This window comes from Rhinolophus ferrumequinum, chromosome 7, assembly GCF_004115265.2.
Source record: "Rhinolophus ferrumequinum isolate MPI-CBG mRhiFer1 chromosome 7, mRhiFer1_v1.p, whole genome shotgun sequence".
Classification (NCBI taxonomy): Eukaryota; Metazoa; Chordata; class Mammalia; order Chiroptera; family Rhinolophidae; genus Rhinolophus; species Rhinolophus ferrumequinum.
The window spans coordinates 96,917,445-96,936,615 of NC_046290.1; the positions used below are offsets into that span (position 1 = coordinate 96,917,445).

Sequence of the window (19,171 nt, forward strand, 5' to 3'; positions counted from 1 at the left end):
GTCAGCATTGACATTTTTTTTCTTATTTGACAGGTGAGAAAGAAATATATCTCTTTTTAATCTGCATTTCTTTGATGGTGAAGTTGAACATATTTTTCATGGGCTTATTAGCCATTTATATCTCCTCTCCCATGAATTGACCTCTTGGCTTTGGGAAGGAAGGATGGGTCTCCAAGGGCTGGCTAGAGAAGAGATGCCCCCTGATCATCACCCGGAGCCCTGGGGCCAGGAGCTGCCAGGGAGGGAATCACGAGCCTCCTGGGACTGCCAGGCAACTGCCTCGTAGGCTTCTTTCCAAACCAGAGTGCAGCTTCCTACACAGTCAGCCTTCAGCATACATCCCCTACGTTTCATTTGTTATGAAATATTTTGGATTTTTGAGAAGGGCTCTTTACATTCCACTCAAGCCACTGATTATAATTCTTTCCCGACCAGCCTGCCTGTTCAGTTTGGGTTTTGCTCTGAGAGTCCCATCGGTTCACAGTGCATGGCTGTAGATCTTGCCTGAGTCTTTTACGACCCCTGCCATCCAGCCAGGAGCTGTGACTGCTCTGTAACCTCTGTAGATTTAAATCTGTTGCTCGCGTCGTCAGAGCGTCACAGAGCAGCAGAGCCCATCCATAGTGGTGTCTAAATATCACCGTCTCCTCCTTGGATTTATAGGGTAAAATAAACCTTCTGCCATGGAAGTGTTTAGTGATTACTGGAGTACATAATAAAGCTGGAGAATAAGGTAAGGCCGAGTCATCGGTCCTGTTCCTGGGAGGTGACGGTAAACCCTGGCTTGGGCAGCCTCTGACGGCTGCTTTCCACTTGAGAACCGGGGGTTCCCTGTTAATTAGGTGTCCGAACAGTAAGCAGTGAATGATAGAAACCAGACAGAAAGAGTGCGTACTGTACGATGCCATTTATATAAAACTCGAGGAAATGCACAAACTAATCTCTAGTGACAGAAACCAGATCAGTGTTTGGGGGAGGGCCACAGGTGGTACGGGCAGGGAGAGGAGCCAGGGATTAAGGAAGCACAGGAAACTTGGGCGAGGGGTATGTTCACTGTCGTGACTGGTGATGGCTGTCTGGGCGGACACACATGTGGAAATGGGTAAAATAGTGCATTTTCAATCTGAGCAGTTTATCGTGTCATTTATACCTCAGTGAAGACACTAAAACAGTAAATAGTATGCAGTACAAAGAGACAATCCATGGCTCACCTTGTGCTGGAAAATTTTTCTCTTTCCTTAGGAAGCCCTATTTTAAGGAATATTTGGGAGGACTTGTGAAACCAAAATGCACATTCACGTTTGGATAAATGGGGGTTTCAGAAAACGGAATGGTACCATTAAAAATAAAATAAAGAGACCAAAAGAAGGCACGATAACTTCCTCCATCCCTTTCCTTTCTCTCATCTGAAATTGAAATGGTGGCTTGTCATACAATTTTTTTTGTTGTTAAAGACAAACAAACAAACAAGTTGAGCCCTTCAGAAAATAGCATTAGTTCTTTTCTTACCAGCCCTCGCTCCTTCTGCCATTACATTTCTCCCATCCAGAGGGGAGGTTCTAGAATGGAGAAATACAAACTGCTCCAAAATGTTGGCGTCTAAAAGGGGACAGGCATTTTCGACACAAAGCAATGTTTGTTTTCCTTGCATTTTAACTCTTAATTTTTGACACAGTGGGGAACTCCAGCACGGCTGCCATTGGAAATGTCACAATGCCATGGTGTGCTGACTGCCTCTGTCACAGGGCCATTGTGACTGAAGGCCAGGACGCAAAGCAAAGGAGGCCAAAGAAGTGTCTGCTGCGGGGTGCTGGTCCGTTTCTCTGTGTGTGCCTGTTACCTTCCTCGGGCCTGACGAGGAGTCACTCAGGGAGACTGAAGCTGGAATTTGTACAACCTCGGTTCAGTCCCCTTGATTTTAATCAGAAATACACAATTACTCTTTTCCTCCAAATAGAGAAACTCAATCCCCATTTTAAATTCAATTATTGTAATTGCAGCATTCAGAAAAATAGCACATTCATTTTCTAATAAGAGATTGTGGATACCAAGTTACTGCATATAGTATGTCAAAACAGGAAACTTGAGACTGGCAGACCAGTGGGTGTTTTTATCTTGGCAATTTGTATTTTCTCGCAGACAATTTATAGTAATCCTACCCTTCCTTGTTTATGATATAGAAGACTAGGTTTTCAAGCCATCCTAAAATAAAGACTGTTGTTAGGTACAATTTAGTTTAAAATCCCAGTTATGAATATGATGAATTCTAAGAGGGGAAAAGTAAGTACTACCTAATAAAGAGAGAAGAAAAAAGAATCAGTCCGAAATGTCTTGTTTGTCTCGAGCCATAGTTCTGTTCCTTCAGCTCTGCTTTTCACCATCCTGCATTTTAAAAACAAAACAAAAAACCTGGTCGGTGGAAAGCTGAGAAAGTGGCCATTATGCTTCAGCAATGCAAGAGCACCATTTTCCCTTTGCCCACTCAATTCCAGTTGCTTTCGTCGCCTTAAAGTGAGTCAAATGTATTAGATTGGTGCACAAGTAATTGCAGTTTTTGCAATTATTTTTAACCTTTTAAACCGCAATTACTATTGCACCAACCTAATAAAGTGAAATATTTTAGGATTTTGATTTTCCTGATTTTCTTAAAAGAGTGGCCTTAAGATAAGCATTCTTCAAGTGCATGGTGTTATTTTCTTAGGATTTACTTTTACCTCAGACTTGTTTCAATATAGTTCTCGTAGGTGCAGTCAGACATCCACCACTGTCAAGCACCTTCGCATCCATTCCATCAACCACTGCAGTTCTTGATCTCAATACTTTCCATGACACCTTCCCTCAGATATTTCGCTAATGTAATTTTTGAATCATTTTTCACAAATGTTTGTTGAGCGCCTACTTAGCGTCAGGTTTAGGAAGAGCAGGTTAGGAAGAGCTAACTCCGGGATATATTGGGGGAAACTGACCACAGTGTTGAAGATGCTGGAAACCACCAGCTGACATATGGCCAGAGAGGCCAGAGAAAGCTGTCCTATTGTGGAAGAAGCAGTGGGCGTTGCCATGTGTCCCAGAGGATAGAAGTCTTCGGCTGGACGGTTGAGTGCTTCCTGACTGTCGGGCACTTTAAGTATATTCTCTCCACTTATCCCCATTTTTGCAGTTACCAACGTGAATGCTTGAGGAAATTTTTTCTCTTCCCAAGATTATCTGTTGGTTCATTTTGTTAGATCAATCCCTAAATAGGCCTTGCATATAAATAAATTCTGCGTACAGGGCTATCCTCGTATCTCCTCGTTCTGATTGGTCAGAATCTGATTAGACAAACTTCAAAATGGCTAGCTTCCTACTCGTACCAGAAATCACTTGATGTTTTTGATATCCATTCTACCTGTGCGTTTGTTTATTTTGCCAATTTGAACTTGAGTGAACATCTTAATAATGTCCAAGCCCATGTCATTATTGCACCTACAAGTTCAGACTCCAAATCTTGTATCTATGCATTTTACTGTACACAGCTTACTGAGTCCTATTTGACTGAAGAATAAATCCAAATTATATGCACACACACACACAAAATTTTCATCAAGAATCTAAAGAATGTTTAGAAAATTGAATTCTGAAGTTTCTTGTCTTACTGGTATTTTATCAGTGAAATAAAACCGGACCTATTCCTGTTGTTTTCTTCTTTGAGACGGAATAATAGTCTGTTGTTGTTTGTTTGGGTTGTGGTTTCTGTTTTTGTAGAGCACGGTATCAGGTCTTCAAACAGCTCCCAAGCAGCAATCCTTGCACAATATGATTTCCCCTCTGGCAATAAAATAACGCAAAAAAAGTGACACCCATACTTAAATAACTTAAGTTACCTCATTTCTATGTATGATATAACATATCTTTCATGAAAGACTTGGAAGAAATAAAATTATGAGTATTTCTTTCTGACTGCTTTCACATGCTTGAACTCATTTAATTCTCACAAAAATCCCTTAGAGTATGTGTCATCCCCATTTACAGATGGGAAAAAAGGAAGGCTTCAAGGTGTTAAGTACCTTTCCCAAGATGCATGGCTGCTCCCTGGAGGGGCCAGAATTTGAACGTCAGTCAGCCACAGCTGTAAGTGCTGCCCGGAGCCAGGTACTGTGCGAGGGCCTCCCCTTGAGGGAGAGCTGTCTGGGCCGGAGGGGAAAGGAGTGTGGCTGACGGCTGCACTCACTGCCACCTCTTCAGGTTCAGTTTGGCTCTCCTATAATCTTCGCAAAGCAATCAATCAACAAAATATTTTCCGAGTAGTTTCTTTGGCTAACGCATGAGAGAATGTGAGGTGGTCTATACTTGCTGGGAGCATGAAGTTGGGAGGACAGACCTGGGCTCAAGGACTGCCTCTGCCATTTGGAAGCCTTCACTTCTGGGTAAAGGAGGGGTTGTAACGCTGCTCTCCCAGGGCTGTGTCAGGACATTCTTTGTAAGTGACGGATAGCTGTTGGCTGGCATTTATGGGGGAAAAGGCGCTCTGAGATAGTTCCTATGGAGAATTCCTGCCCTGAAAGAGCCGTATGCCGTGCAATGCACTCGGAAACCAGGCTTTTCCAACATAGACAGCTCAGAGCTGCTCGGCTGTCTGGGTTCTACTCTTTCTCCCTTTGCCTGCGGTGGCCGTTGTCCCTGTGGCAGGGAATTGAGTCATGTAGGCGTCACTTAGCATGGAAAGCAGGAGCTGCTCTCGGTGCCTCACCACCTTGGGAGCTGGAAGGAAGAATGGTGTGCAGCGGCTTCATTACCTGAGGAAAAAGAACTCAGAGTTACAGGCACTTTAAGAAAGATGCTTTTACTTTGAGTGTTGGAGAAAATAGAACAATTACCTATTGAAGGTGAAGTGGATGAAAAAACACCTCTGTTCATCCCATCCTGATCATTTAATCTATTCATATTCATTCTGCCTTCCTGAAGGTGATTCCGGCCAGCCTGTCTGTTCTCGCTGGCTGCATGTTCCCTCCCCAGGCGAGGGAGGGCATGCTGTAAGCCTGAGGGTCCCAACTAAGGACAGACATTTCCTGCTCCAAGAGGAGATCCTTCTGAGGGCTTGAGCTTCACATGCAGTGTCGGGAATGTGGAATGAGGAGGAGGAAGAGGGAGAGAGGTAGGGAGAGAGGGAGGAGGGATCCATAAACCATCACATCATTTCTGGGCGTCTTTCAGGGTCCCTAAGACTGCGCTGAGCCCTGTAATGATTCCAGGGATGACCAGACTGCTCTCTCTCGAGGAGCTCAGCATCTGCTAGGGGAGCAAGACTTCTATATGTGACATCAGTGAGGACTTGTACTCAGTCTAAACTACAGCCAGTAAGATTTCCAGCGCCTGGCACACATACTCTTAAAAGAAATGATACTCAGTCTTTGTTCAAGAATGAATGAATGATTTCTAAAACCTATTGAGTGCTTTCTATGTGTCGGGCACTGTTCTATACCTTTTTATGTTAACTTTATACATTTATTATGTATTTTATTATATATTTATTAACTCAGTGAATATTCTCGACAACCCTGGGAGGTAAATACTGTCAATAGCCCCATTTGATAGATAATGAAACTGAGGCACAGAGAGGTTAAGTTACTTGCCAGAGGTCCTACAGCTTATATCAGTAGAGGCAGGATTTGAACCCAGGCAAACCAGCTGCACAATTACATATGAAGGAGAATAAGATGAGGTTTTCAAGAGCCTGTTGGCATTTGCATTCAGACTACACCTCCCAGGCTTTGTTATCTGCTCATTTGGCTTTCGGTTCCTTAAGACTCGAAGCCCCCTTCCTCTCTCTGGAACTTGGACAGCTTGGCCCAACGGTGTGCGCCTTGCCCCACCCCCAACCTTTCCCCACCCCGCCAGGCCTCTCATTTGTAGTTTCTCTTACCGAGCACATTTCTAAACGAGGACGGTTGCTCCGCTTTAAGGACATATAAATGGCTTGCCCTCACCTGTCAAGCATGATCCTTGTATTTTACCAGGCCCATTATGAACGCAATCTTTCTGTCGAAAATTTGCATACCTCCTTTCTTGAAAAGTAATGACAGCAATTTCTTTCCCTCCGCTCACTTTCTGAGTGTCTCATTTAACGGCACCTGTGAAACCGACAGGCGCAGAGATGAGAAGTGAAAGAGAGCAGTTGATTAAATCATCATCAAGTCGGGCCTCAGAAAGTCAATTCTGCTTGCCGTCTGCAATGATATCCTTTTATCTTAAAGTAATGAGCTATGGCACTTTTGCATCGGGTAATGCGATAAGTTCTATTAGCATGTTCCATTTGCCTCACAAGCAAGGGCAAGTCATTTTAGCTAGCTCATATCACTGCAATCAAAGCAATTGGCTTCCCAGGCAGAGAAGAAAGGAAAAGACTCAGGGTGATTTCTATGGATCACAACACAGTGGAAAAAATAGACTCTTGTATTATTTTAACCCATAACATACTTTTCCTTTTTACTCATCAGCAAATTTGGGTTTTATTAGCTCACACAAGACTCTGAAAAGAACCAGGCTTTAGTTGAAGCAAACCTCGGGGGCTCCAGCCCCACCCAAAGGAACAAGCAGCTCTGATCCGGAAAGGGAAAATTACAGCATTAGTGGGGGTCACAGAGAAAACCGCCAGAGAACACGGGGGAGTAGGTCTCCGTGCTAATAACACTGTGTTCTCATAATACACTCTTGCTTCACACCATCTTCAAAGTCATTTGTAGTAGGTCCCTAGGCAGCTACGGATTAATGGTATCGGTGACTTAGAATCAGTAAGTCAGTGACAGAAAGGCAAAGGATTGGTGCTTAGGCTTCAAAGAGAACTTTTACAAATCACCGGGCCCACACTGTCATGTTCACCTTTGGACAAGAAATTCATTTTTCTCCTTTTGGCAACCGCTGAGGCTTGTGGGCTCTGTGTTTTAAGTAAATTTCATCTTTGAGGTTGATGTATGTTTATACTTGGCTTCCTTTCTTCTAAGGGAAAAAAAATGCTGAACTCTCCAAAAATTTGTGAAATGTCCACTTCTTTCCCTACTTCCAAAAACCCAACAATATTTTAATGAGCTAAGTGGAAATTTACAGCATACACATTGTTTTATGAAATATACCTGTATTTCAGAGAGACAAAATGAAAAAAAACATGTTGGAAATTAATTTGTGAGCTTTAGAACTTCAGGTTTGGACAAATTGATTTCTGTCAATATATTTGTACTTCTAATGATTGGTCAGAATGAGTCTAGCACATAGTGGGTACTTTAAAAATGTTTATTGAATGAAAATGTATGATCATCTTAGAGACCCTGGAGGGAGAATAAGAAGTGTGCCCTTAGCCCTCTCGGTCACATTGGTCATTTGAGCTTTAGCCCGTTCAAGCTGAGAACTTGCAAAAATGCCAGATTCTAAGAACTCCCCGTGCAGGAATGACAGCTTACCAGTGCAGAATTCCAGAAGCTTCTGGAAGTTTGTTTTCTGTTATACCTCCTCAACAGCTGAAGATTGGTGGACCTTATATTATTTTCAAATATGCTCATTTTGTAACTGTCAGAAGCTTTATTATCTTTTGTCTGGCACACAAATCTTTTGATTAGGCTTTCATTTTTTTCTGAGTGATTTCATTTGATCAGACGCAGTTGGGAAAGAGGAGAGGAGGAACCAATTACATCATTTTACAATCAGTAAGGATACCTCAAACCATTTCAGAATTAAAAGATATATTTTTAATTTCTAGGGCCTCAGTAGCTTTAAATTTCCCTTAAAATCCAAAGCCACCATGACAGTAACGTCCACAACGTGAAACGAGGGTTTTGCGGGAGGGAGGGACAGACAGCAGCGCTGCTGCATGTGGCACAAAATGGCCTCCCGTCCTGCGGGTACAAGGACCGGGCGGATGGGAGGTGGTGGCGGACGAGTTTTTAGTCACTGTGCCGCCACTTCACTTCTTTAAATAAGAAAATAAATGTCATGTTTTCTGCAGGTGGCTTCTTCCGAAATTGCTTTTAGGTGAGGGATGTCTTTACGGTCTTAGCTAAACCACCTGCCCCAAAGGGGAATCGATTTATTTTGTCACTGGCGAAGTTAAATTGTACCTGATGTTAGAGGCCGTGGTTTACAAGTTGGGGTTCTCCCTCATTTTCCTCTCATTTCCTTTAGGCAGAAAGAAGAATAAAATAACTTTGTTCAGTGATGGTGTTCAGCCCTGACATCTTTGGTGGCAATGATAAATGGATCTGAGATACGAAATAACTGTTCCAGCAAGGTCCATTGAGCAGAATGGAGAGCAGTGCCCTCCTCAATGTCATTGTACGTGATATATTCAATGATTGCCACTTTCTGCTTAAGAATGCATTTCATCACGGGGTACCTAGAATTTCATCTTGTTTCTTCATTCTGAATGAGGCACAGAGGTGTCGCAGACCTGGACTTGTTTCAGTTTGGATCGGAGTCTTAAAACACAGGTACTGAGATTCCTGCATAGAAACGAGAATTTTGAGGAGATACAATAAAGTCATAATCACATCTTTTCCTGCCCTTTACATGGAAGATATTTTCTTCTGGGCCCCAACTCTAGGCTCTAACAGTTTTAATCCTGCCCAGTATGTTCAAACATACATCCCATTGTATCAAGCAGGCAGTTAGTCTGTGTTTCCTGTGCCTTCTTTCTTCGGGATTACTTGTCTTTTAAATCATAGTTTGCTTATGCTGCATGGAATCAACCACAGTGTGAAGAATTCTAAAGAGGAATGACAAAGAGTTATCCGTGTGCTTGAGTACCTACTGTGTCCTAAAGTCACAAGATGAGAAGACACTGCCCTCACCCGTGAGGAGCTCACCTGCTGGTAGGGAGACTTGTGGCAAACAGTGAAAATACCATTTTGTAAGGATGGAGACAATAGCAATTAGTTGTAAAAATCAGAGTATTGGATTTCTAAGAATTCTTAATTCTAAGAAGGGTATTGGAATATTCACAGAGCCTGCTGTGTTTTTAAAGGCACATTAAAGGTTTTTAGGTAGAAACTTGGCCGATTAAATTCCAGGCAGAGGGAATTAAGTGCAAAGATAGGAAGGCCTGAGAGTGTGAACAAGTCTGCCTGGGTGTGGCTAGAGCAAGGGATGTCTTAGGCTAGTGCTGCGCAGAGTGGGGCTGCAGCCCAAGGCCAGTCCGTGAGGTGTTCGTAACAAGTCTGCTATGACATTAGTATGCAGTTCAGAGTCCGCATTCAGAAACTTTCATAACAATTCGATAGAGTAATTTCATACCTCTTAAATCTAATGATAACACATATTTTATATGTCTTTGCTCTTCATTTTTCTAGCGATTTATTTTTTACTATATTTTACAAAAGGTTTGTTCATGACGTATTAGAAATTAAGTAAAACAAATGGTCCTTCTGCACAGAAAGCCTGCAAAGCGTGGTGTTGAAGGAGTGGTTAGAGGCTGGTTAGAGTGTGGGAGTTGGAAACAACACAGGGAGTTTTCATTGCCCTACAGGCCATGGGAAGTGTCAGGATCAGATTGAATTTTGGAAATCCACTCTGTTCTGTAAGGACTTGGATTCGAAAGAGACCATAGGCCCTGGAAAGCACTCATTAGCCTCTTGTAATGATAAAATGAAAGCGTGAACCAAAGCAGCGGCCATGACCAGGGAGGTGACCATGAAGGAGGTAGGAACCTATGATGTGGGGTGAGAAAGGAAGATAGGTCTGCCCCAGTGTGGAGTCAGGATGGTAGCAAGACTGCTCACTTAGACAACTGAGTGGTTGCACGGTGCTGCCGTGGGGACAGCAAGGGAGAGGGGCAGGTTTGGGTGAAGCGAAAGATTCTGTGTCCAGACTTAGAAGGATACTTGTGTCTGAGGTGTTTGCAGGGCTGGAAGAAGACGGTATAGCAAATAGAAAATGCTGCTCATAGCTCATAGCTAACATCTGTTGTCTGCACTTACTCTGTACCGTGCGTTGTCTGAGTTGTTTGCATGTGTTAACTCATTTTATTCTTTTCTTCTTATGAGGCAGATGCCATTATCACCCACATTTACAGATAAGTAAAACTGAGACGCAGTTTAAATAACTTTCCCAAAGTCACAGAGCCGGCAAATGGTGGGCATAGGGATTTTTAGTCTCAACATATCAATGGAAGACGAAACCAAGGGAATCTTTAAGGACTCCCCTGGAAATCATATGGAAACAATAGAACGGCAAGTACAGCTCTGGGAAGACAGTGACATTAAAGAACATGTAGAAAAGGAAGGGCCGTGAAAAGATACTAGGAAAGAGAAATATTGGTAAATGTATCCACGGGAAAAATTCCAGGATGTTCAATTGAAACAGTCCAAACATCCAGCATCAGGGTTTTTTTTTTTTTTACAAGATTACTTACTTACAATTCAAACAACGGATTGCAGTGTAGCCTTTGAAACAAAAAGTGATGTTACCAGGGAAATTTTTACTCATTAAACTAAAGTATTTGGCATATTATGTAACAACAAAGCAGGTTACAAGACAGTAGGATTTCATTTCTTAAAATGTGCGTGTGAAGGATGGAGAGAAGACCGGAAAAGAATTACACGAATGTGTTAACAGTGTTGATATATGTATGGGTGGTAGGTTTATGGTGATTTTTAAAAATGTAGTCAGTAAATATATATTAGTTTTTAAAAGGAAAAACTACTTGGTGGGTGGGTTGCTTGGTTGGTTGAAGAGTTTCAGGGCTGGGAAATGTCTGGGAACAGACGAAGGTGCCTCCCAAGGTTCATGTCCCATTTGTTGAAGCTAGAGGGAGGAGAAGGCGACGTTGGAGCTGGTGGTGACGTGTGGGGATGGCCGCAGGTGCTCAGGTGAGGAATTAGGCCCTGTCTAATGCAGCATTTGAGGCACAAGGCTTGGATTTTGTGCCTGCTGTTTCCCTCTTTTGTCCGTGGTGGGTTTGGGTGGTGTGTGTCTGAAGCTGAGAATCCTTCCCTTGCTGGAGTATAAGGGCTGCTTGTTCCCCTTCCATTTGATGCTCTTAAAATGGAAGGAAATGTTTTCAGCTTTCCACAGAGACTTTGAAATATGGTCATGGAGAGGACTCTGTCACCTCAAGCTGGTTGTTAGTGTGAACCTGTTTGCTAATAAACCAATGCAGGACCCCAATGTCAAATGCTTAAAATGGTCAAATCAGCAGGGACCCTACTTCTGCATTTGACATGCCTTTTCCATTTCCCAGCCTCTTGCAGAACACAAACCTGAATCGGGATGTGGCTGGATATGAACTCTGATAAATTGGAGTGGGTGTCTAGGGATTGGAGAGCAGACACTTCTTCTTTTAACCTTTCAAGACCAAGAATCATTTGGCCAAAAACCCACCACGTATTGAACTTCGGGTATGAAAGCTGTACAGTGTATTAAATGTGAATCTGAGACCATGAATTCTGCCCACACTGACTCTATAAAACAGCCTCCCTTTTTCATAAAGCAGGCCCATAAACCGCTGCCAGCGAAGCAGAAAGACTCCTCAGGACTAGGGCTTGCTTGCTGTCTGGGCTTGTCAACAAACCCCCTTTCTGAGTGGAATAGACCTCTTGTATGTGTCGAGCTTCTGGCTTTTCACAGAGTGTGTTAGGAGCCAGGCTAGGCAAACGTTAGGCACTGTTTGCTGAGTGCATTTATTGCCTTTGCATAATTTATGAGCTGGAGGGGTTGACCATCATTCGTCTCTGCCAGGGGCTGGCACTCGAGGCTCCAGAGAGCGGAGCTGTAAATTGGATGGTGTGCTCCTGCTGAGCTCACGGCAAAGTCCTCGGGTCAGTATGGGAATTTAATACCAGAAATGGAACTGTTTTCTCAGCGCACCATGTGGGCCCCTGTGCAGCAGAGACTGTTTTGGCAGACTCTGTGACTGGCCTCGTCGAGGAGCTGTCACTCACCCGCATGTTGTGTGGGGAGCCTGAGCATTTTTAATCGGCTTGGCATCCGTGCTGCTTCCATAATGGATACCAGTAGGTCTCAGTTCTTCACCATATGCTTAACTCTGGAGACAAGGTGCTTCTGGGTATATCAGTAATTACTTGATGTGGAATTAAGTGGACCTTGAAATTAGAACTGGACTGTTGGAAAGCAGAAAGCTTAACACTTTGATAGAAATAACCATTCCCAGGGACACACTGCTGTTAGCATGGGGGCGTATGTGGACAGTGATCCTTCTTTCCCCACCTCCCCACCCCTTCTGCCCCCTGCACACCAGTCCTTGGGGATGTGGACAAATGCTATGCCCCAGCCGTCAACTGCCATCGATTACGTCACAAGGCAGGCTGTGAACATCTGGGGAAAGGATCCTGCCTGGCAAAATCCTCTTCTCTCTTTTACACCCATCCTGCATCATGCTTTGTCACTCTTAAAAATGTGCCCGGAACTTAGGAACCTCAAGAAAGGCTTAATTAAAAGCAGTGGGAAACACACAGTCAGGCGAGCGCTTGGTTCCTCACCCATCTGCTGCTCTCAGCCTTCAGAGTCTTCAGGTCACCCATTTTCTTTCTTAACTCCTCTGACCTATTATAATAGAGAAACCACTCATCAGGCAAAAGAAAGTGAGTTCCCACGGTCTGAGGTTGGAAGCTTGGTTGAAAATGATGCAGTTGTCCTTGGTCAAAGCACTGCCACTAACCCCTGAGGACCTATGGCGTTAAGGAGCCAGTGAGGAAGAAGTAGGAAACGTCGTCAGGTTGCCATGTGAGTTCCTTAGTGCCTGTGGACAGAGAGCTGAGGCCGGAACCAGGAAGCGGTCCCCAAAGGTGGCTTCTAGTAGCAAGATGTCCGTTTGGGTGGGGTTTTTGTTACTTTCCATCGGAAACACTCTAGCAGGGGCTTAAACAATAAGGTAGACAAGCCCCGGAGTGGTGCCGGCTTTGTCTTCCTTTGGCCTCACCGTCTCATGTTTGTATTTAGGCTTTTTGCCTCGTTTTTGCAAGATAGCCGCAGTCCACAGATCTGGACACCACATCCACATGCAATCATGTTCGAAGGCAAGGGGCGAGGACTTTCTGCTTTTCTCCCTTTTTCTAAGGAGAGAAAAATTTTGTGGAATCCTCAGCAGACATCTCCTGAAGTCTCAGCCAAAAATGTGTCTTATGCCAGCCACCCTTAGCTGCAAGGAAAGTTGGGAGAGAGAATATCTGGCGTTTTCAGTTTCAAAAAGACAAGAGAAGGTTCAGACTAGGGAGAAGGGGCTATGGGTATCTAGCCAATAGTGGCTGCTGTATAAGCAAATTTATTTTCTGTTTTTGTTCATAGCAACATCAACTCCCATATCCAGGTGGCCACACTAAAAGCCTTGGCATCCTCCCTCTTACTTGCTTCCCGTATCCCTGTGTTACCAAGTCCAGTTGGTTGTACCTTCAGAATTGCTCTGCCATCTGCTCGTCTCTCTCTCAAACCACACTCCATGCTGGGTTAGACGGTGTGATGTTGCCACGCGGGTCTCCCCAGGCCCTGTGTCTTCCCCCGGTGCATGTCTCACCTCCGCCCCACAGGAAGGGTCATCCCAACGGAATGTGGTCCTGATCATGTCACATCCCCACTCAGTGTTTGTGAACGAACTCTGTCTCTACAGCCCTGCACCACGTAACAGCGTTTCAGTCACCAGCAGAGCACATATGTGACGGTGGTCCCATAAGGTTGTAATGGAGCCAAAACATTCTTGCCACCTCGTGACCTCGTAGCTGTCGTGACGTCACATACAACACAGGCTTGTGGTGATGCTGAGGCACACGTACTGCGCCGCAGTCCGTGAAAGCATCACACCTACACCTGTGTACAGTACATAATACTTGATAGTAAATGACTGCTACTGGTTCTGTATTTACTATACTTTTTGTCATTATTTCAGAGTGTACTCTTTCTACTTATAAAAAAAGGTTTTCTGAGAAACAGTGCCGTGTTACACTGGCAGCAGCCTCGTACACCTCGTGTTTACCGCGTCTCTTGCTTGCATCATTCTCTCTGTGCCTGGTTTAATCCCGTGTTGTTTTGTACAGTAATGCTGTACAGGCCTGTAGCCTCGGTGCCATAGGTGGTACCCTACAGCCTAGGTGTGTAGTGGGCTGTACCATCCAGGTTTGTGTAAGTGCACTCCATGATGTTCACACAATGACAAAATCACCAAATAATGCATTTCTCGGAACATGTCCCGTCGCTAAGTGGTGCGTGACTGTACAGCTAAACTGAAAGCTGCTTTAGGGTCAGTCCTATGTCTTGGTTGACTATCTGTCTGGCTTAGCACTGCTTATCAAGAGCTGCTGAGTGGCTATATTTATCTGCTGCCCATTTACTCTAACAAAACACATCCCTTTTTTAAAAATAAAATGTTGGATAACAAAACACTCTTGGTTTTAAAAAAATTTTTTTGTGTGGTCTTTTTTTTCCCCGTTTACTTTTAGTGAGGAACCCAACGCTTTGAGTTAATTATCATTCTCTGGTTCCCCCAAACCCAGCTCAGCCGTTGGAATTTGCAATGTGTTGGATGTGATGTGAGTTCACAGCCCTAACACATCTTTTTGCCCATGTTGTTGGTTTGTTCCCCTGACCTCTCGTCCTTGACAGGTTTTGTATGGGGAATGTCCCCTCTGTCCTCTGGGCCTCTACACCCTGGGAAGGGCAGCCATCACAGGTGGTGAGCCTCGCCCACTGTGTTCTGCTTCCCTCAAAGTCCCAGTGAGACACTGCGGTGTCTAGAGTTTTCCCTCTTTTCTTCCAGAAAAGCACCAGGAGACATACAGCTATTGACATTAGCAGAAAGTAGAAGGTCTCCATTAAAGAATCGGTTTTGCTCTGAATCCTATTGAATGATTCTGATTCACCTTAATCCTGGGGCCGGTGGGTTCCTCCATGGGCATCCCCTCTGCCAGGCAGTGCGGGGGGCTCTGTGCTGTGACTGAGCACTTGCCAGACCGCGCACAGGAGGAGCCACAGAGCACCCTCTGCTTCTTCGCTGTTTACCAGCACTTGAGCTGAAGAAATTCTTTTACGCTAACATGTTTCCTATTTCCTTTACTTGTCTTGCTTTTTTTTCCCTTGTATCAAAAGCAAAAACCTACTCAATTTTTGCACTAACCCTTATTCTCTCATTTTCCTTTTCAGTGTGACAGTGACAGCGACCAGGAAGAGAAGGTAAGACACCCCCCACTGTGGGCACAGCACATGAGGTACCAGGCACCCACACACAGCTGCAGGTGCTGGGGCGCCAGCGCCATGGTGACGGCACCTTTCTCCTCCATAAAGACAGGCGTTATTCACACAGCAACATTTTCTGTGATAAGAAATAACATTTAATTTGTGAGGTCCACTATTTTTAAACAAGCCCTTTAATATTCCATATATGTGACACTAAGTTATGACTTTATAGAAGATTTTAAATGAGGAAACAATTTATTTTAATAGCCATCTGATTTTTCTTTTGTTAAACCTTGATTAGAACGTTAAACGTGCTAGTATATATTTATAATGTCATTTTTTCATTTCTTTTACTGGCCCATATGCTCCTTCCACCTTTTCTGTGCACACTGTCCTTGTTGATAGACATGGTGATATGTTTCTAGGAATGTCATCCTGGGGCGAGGGCAGGCAGAGGTCGGATGGGAACTGCTCTCTTCTCATCCGGGTGGATGGCCGGGTGGGAGGGCAGTTCCTCCAGCAGGTACATACCCTGTTTCGAGGCTGGTGGCCACTGGCCTCTGTGTATCCAGTTCAACATGGATCAAGAAAAGGAGCTCGGTTGTGAGCTTTCAGAAGATTGGATCACTACCTGGTAAAGTGAACTTTCTGTTGACTGAAGCAAAGGGATTATTTATCTGTTTGGTCTTTCTTTCCAGATGTCCAAATTCCCCAACCAAATGTCTTCTTAATTTTATTCCCCCCTTACGTATTTCAGATATCTTGGTTTCTATATTGCTTGGCAGCAGGAGGAAGGAACTAGTCCTCCCTGTCCCGATTTCTGGGCCTGTCCTGCGTAGCTGGCTTTCCTGAGCCTGTTTCGCAACTGTTGCTGCCTACATGTTTGCTGATTTTACTCAGAGTCCTGCAGGTAGCATTTAGTGGGATGCTTCTATCAAGCCCAGACTTTTCCCTCCTTCTCTGCTGCCAGCCTCCAATGAGATGTAAAGGCTCTTGTTCTGTACTGTTGTTAATTTGAATTCAGCATATGTAGCCTGTTATAAAATGCAAGACATCATCATTTGAGCAGGTCAAGCATATTCAGATGAAGACAAATGGTGCTTATTTGATTTCCTTAAAATCAGGAAATGAAAAAAGTGCTCTCTGGAGAAATCATGTTCTGCCTGACTTGGATGAGAGACCAACGTGTCCCCTAGATAAGAACAGGCTCTCCACTTGAGGTTTTTATCTCTGAAGGACGGCCAGAACTGTCAGCTTGCTGACATGTGCATTATCCATGTCATTTTAAACAAAGTGACCTATGGAAGGGTGCGCTGTGCTGTGACATGGTAATGGGCTGTTGGATGACAGCGAAAGTGCACACAGAAAGGGGGCTGTGGATTACTCTTTGGTTTAACTGACACATAGGGGCTTCCTCACTCCAGGCCCCCTCGTGGCCCGGCGCCAGTGTGTCGTGGGTGCCAGACGCACGTGGACAGCGTCAGAGGGTCAGTGTTCAAGCCATGCCCACTGGCCCCTTGGAGCCCTTAGGCCACATTCCCACATGGCGGTTGTCCTCACGGGTACCCAGGAGGGAGCGGCGCTGTGCCATTCCAGGAGCTCTAACAGGGGATGCTTGGTCTCCCTTTCCCAGTCTGGGGCACTTCTCCAGGGACTGAGCCTCCCTTGGGGTTTCAGAGCCGCACAGACATTGCTTCTGTAGAAGGTACTGTGAGCTCCAGAACTGTCCGCAGGCTGCGGTGGTAGGAGGTGGGAAGGATGTCCAGGTTTGCATGCCATGTAGGTGTCTCAACCTTGCCTGCAGCCGAGTCACCAGGGAAGCTGTGAAACCCCCGCCGCCTAGACCTTGCCCCAGGCCCACTACCTCAGTGACACGTGTCTGGGTGATCATTTGGGGGAATCACAGAGCCGCCTGTGGTTTGCACAGGGGTTAGGTGTTTCCTGCCTACTGAGAGCACCTGAACTACTCCCTCCCCAGGACCCAGATTCCCACATCAGTACTGCCCTGGGCTGCATCTCGGAGTGCAGGACGCAGCAGTGTCAAACCAGACCAACAGGCAGTGGGGAAGGAGCCAGCGCCCAGCACTCAGCGTTTAGGATCATTTCAGGGCCATGCCAGGGAATAAGGAGATGTTTCCAGGCGAGTCCACTGGGAGGTGATGCCAGAGGAGGGAGGGTGTTTGGTGTGTTCCTCTGCCGTGCGTGCGTGCCTCCTGCTGCAGTGCCCGGGTCTGTCCTTCTGCGGACGGTTGTGTCCCTGCAGGTGGGGGCTGCTGCACAAGCACACTCACGTCCTCCGCCTGCCCTGCTGCTGCCCCCACCCGAGGCACCCTTCTCAAGGGCTCCCAGCAGCGGCAAGCAGGACTCTCTAATTGCGGTCCTGCCTGCTCGGCCCTCTGATGGTGAGGACGATCAGGCCTCCCCTTGTGGACTGACAGTGTGTGCTGTTTATCACCAGCTTTAATCCCATCCTCCCAGCGGGTGCTCCACACCAGAGCCTGGGCCCCTCTGAGCCCCAGCGCTAACCAGGGCTGCTCTTGTGCTGCTCAGAGGATTCACATTCAAATCTGAATTGTTAATGGTGGGAAAGATGCCACTCAGTGTCCTGGGATCCCTTCAGCAACCCCACTAGGGATGCTGTTGGAGGCAAAAGTGAGACTAGTATGGGACCCACTGGGATTTCTCTCTGGAAGGCCTGTCATTCTCGTACTCCGTAGGGATCAGCAGAGCTGGCGGTCTAAAATTAGGGTACTGTATTTCACACAGCTGACTGAATTAAAATAAACTCTGCTTTCCTCTGATATGAAGCTGTAATTTATAAAATGATACCCTTACTAATTAATGTGGAAGTGACTGGGAAAAGGGCTAAGAAAGCAGAGCTTTCCACACATGCAGAAGACGTACTTGTGCGTGGGAAAAGCTTTGAACACACCGAGCAAAGCATCTCTTAGCGTCCCGTCTCAGCCATCAGAACACATCTCACACTAATGTCAGAGAACCTGGAGGCTTCGCTGAAGAGTGAAAACTGGGTGGGGGATAGGAGAAGGCCGTGCACACTGCCTTAGACGTGCCTGAGATGTGGGATTGTCTTCATTGTGCTTAGTACAAAGAAAAGAGGCTGCACTTGGCACCCTAATCACCCAAATTAAGGAATTATTCCAATCCCCCACTTGAAATGAATTGGTATCATGAGAACAAAGAGGGAACACACATATTTCCACATATTTGGCCTGTATTTTCTCTTGTTTCCTTTCCTTCTGTACCGCTGGCAACAGCCCATTGTGCTAAGAAACACCCCCCTATTTGGTTATGGAATTAATATGGAGATTCAGAGTAATTCTCTCTCTATCCACTCACTTCCCTGTTGTTGTGTGGGTCCCGTGACACCTGTGGAAGGCGTAGTGCCCAGTGGCCGAGCACTTGGGCCTCGAGTCCCATGGCCCAGGCTCGCTTCTGACCGCCCCTTACTACCCCCTGCCTATGGACAAGCCTCGGTTCTCTCATCTGGCAAATGGGACAGCAGCTGCACCTGTGGTGTCCTAACAGTTCAGTGCAGTGATAGCTTGCGTTCATGTTACTTGGGGTGAGGAGAGACAGTCACTTGGTGGACAAGGAAGGCTGTCCTCCTCTTCATATCATGGCATTTTCATGCCAAACCAAAAATCGCTTCACTCACAGTGAGTGTATGTGTAGCATATCTGCCCGTCACTGCCAGGTCACACACCTGGAAAAGACAGAGGTTTTTGATTAAATATAAATCAATAAAATGAATATGTCAGAGTTACTGAAAATTTGTCAGACATCTTAAGCTAAACTCTTGTTTCTTAGAATTAAGAGAAGAAAGAACAGGTTCTAGATAGATGTTCTGTTGTTTATCATGAGTGGGTAATGGACATGGATACTCAGAAGACCTGTTTATATTTTCTCTCTAACCAGCTGTGTGGCCTTGGGCAAGTTGCATAATGTTGCTGAGTCTTAATTTTGTCATCTGTAAAGTGAGGCTGGATTGAATGATGTAACACTGCGT

The 19,171-nt window shown here is 45.2% G+C and overlaps 1 protein-coding gene across 6 annotated transcripts in view; it reads left to right on the top strand.

Annotated features, from left to right (window-relative positions):
* AUTS2 (activator of transcription and developmental regulator AUTS2) overlaps positions 1-19,171 on the top strand; it is a 1,097,126-nt gene that overhangs the window by 753,516 nt on the left and 324,439 nt on the right. For all 6 annotated transcript variants that reach the window (XM_033111212.1, XM_033111210.1, XM_033111211.1 and 3 more), the window contains one exon: positions 15,112-15,141. In XM_033111212.1, the coding sequence (XP_032967103.1) occupies positions 15,112-15,141 (30 nt within the window). The remainder of the gene's footprint in view (positions 1-15,111; positions 15,142-19,171) is intronic.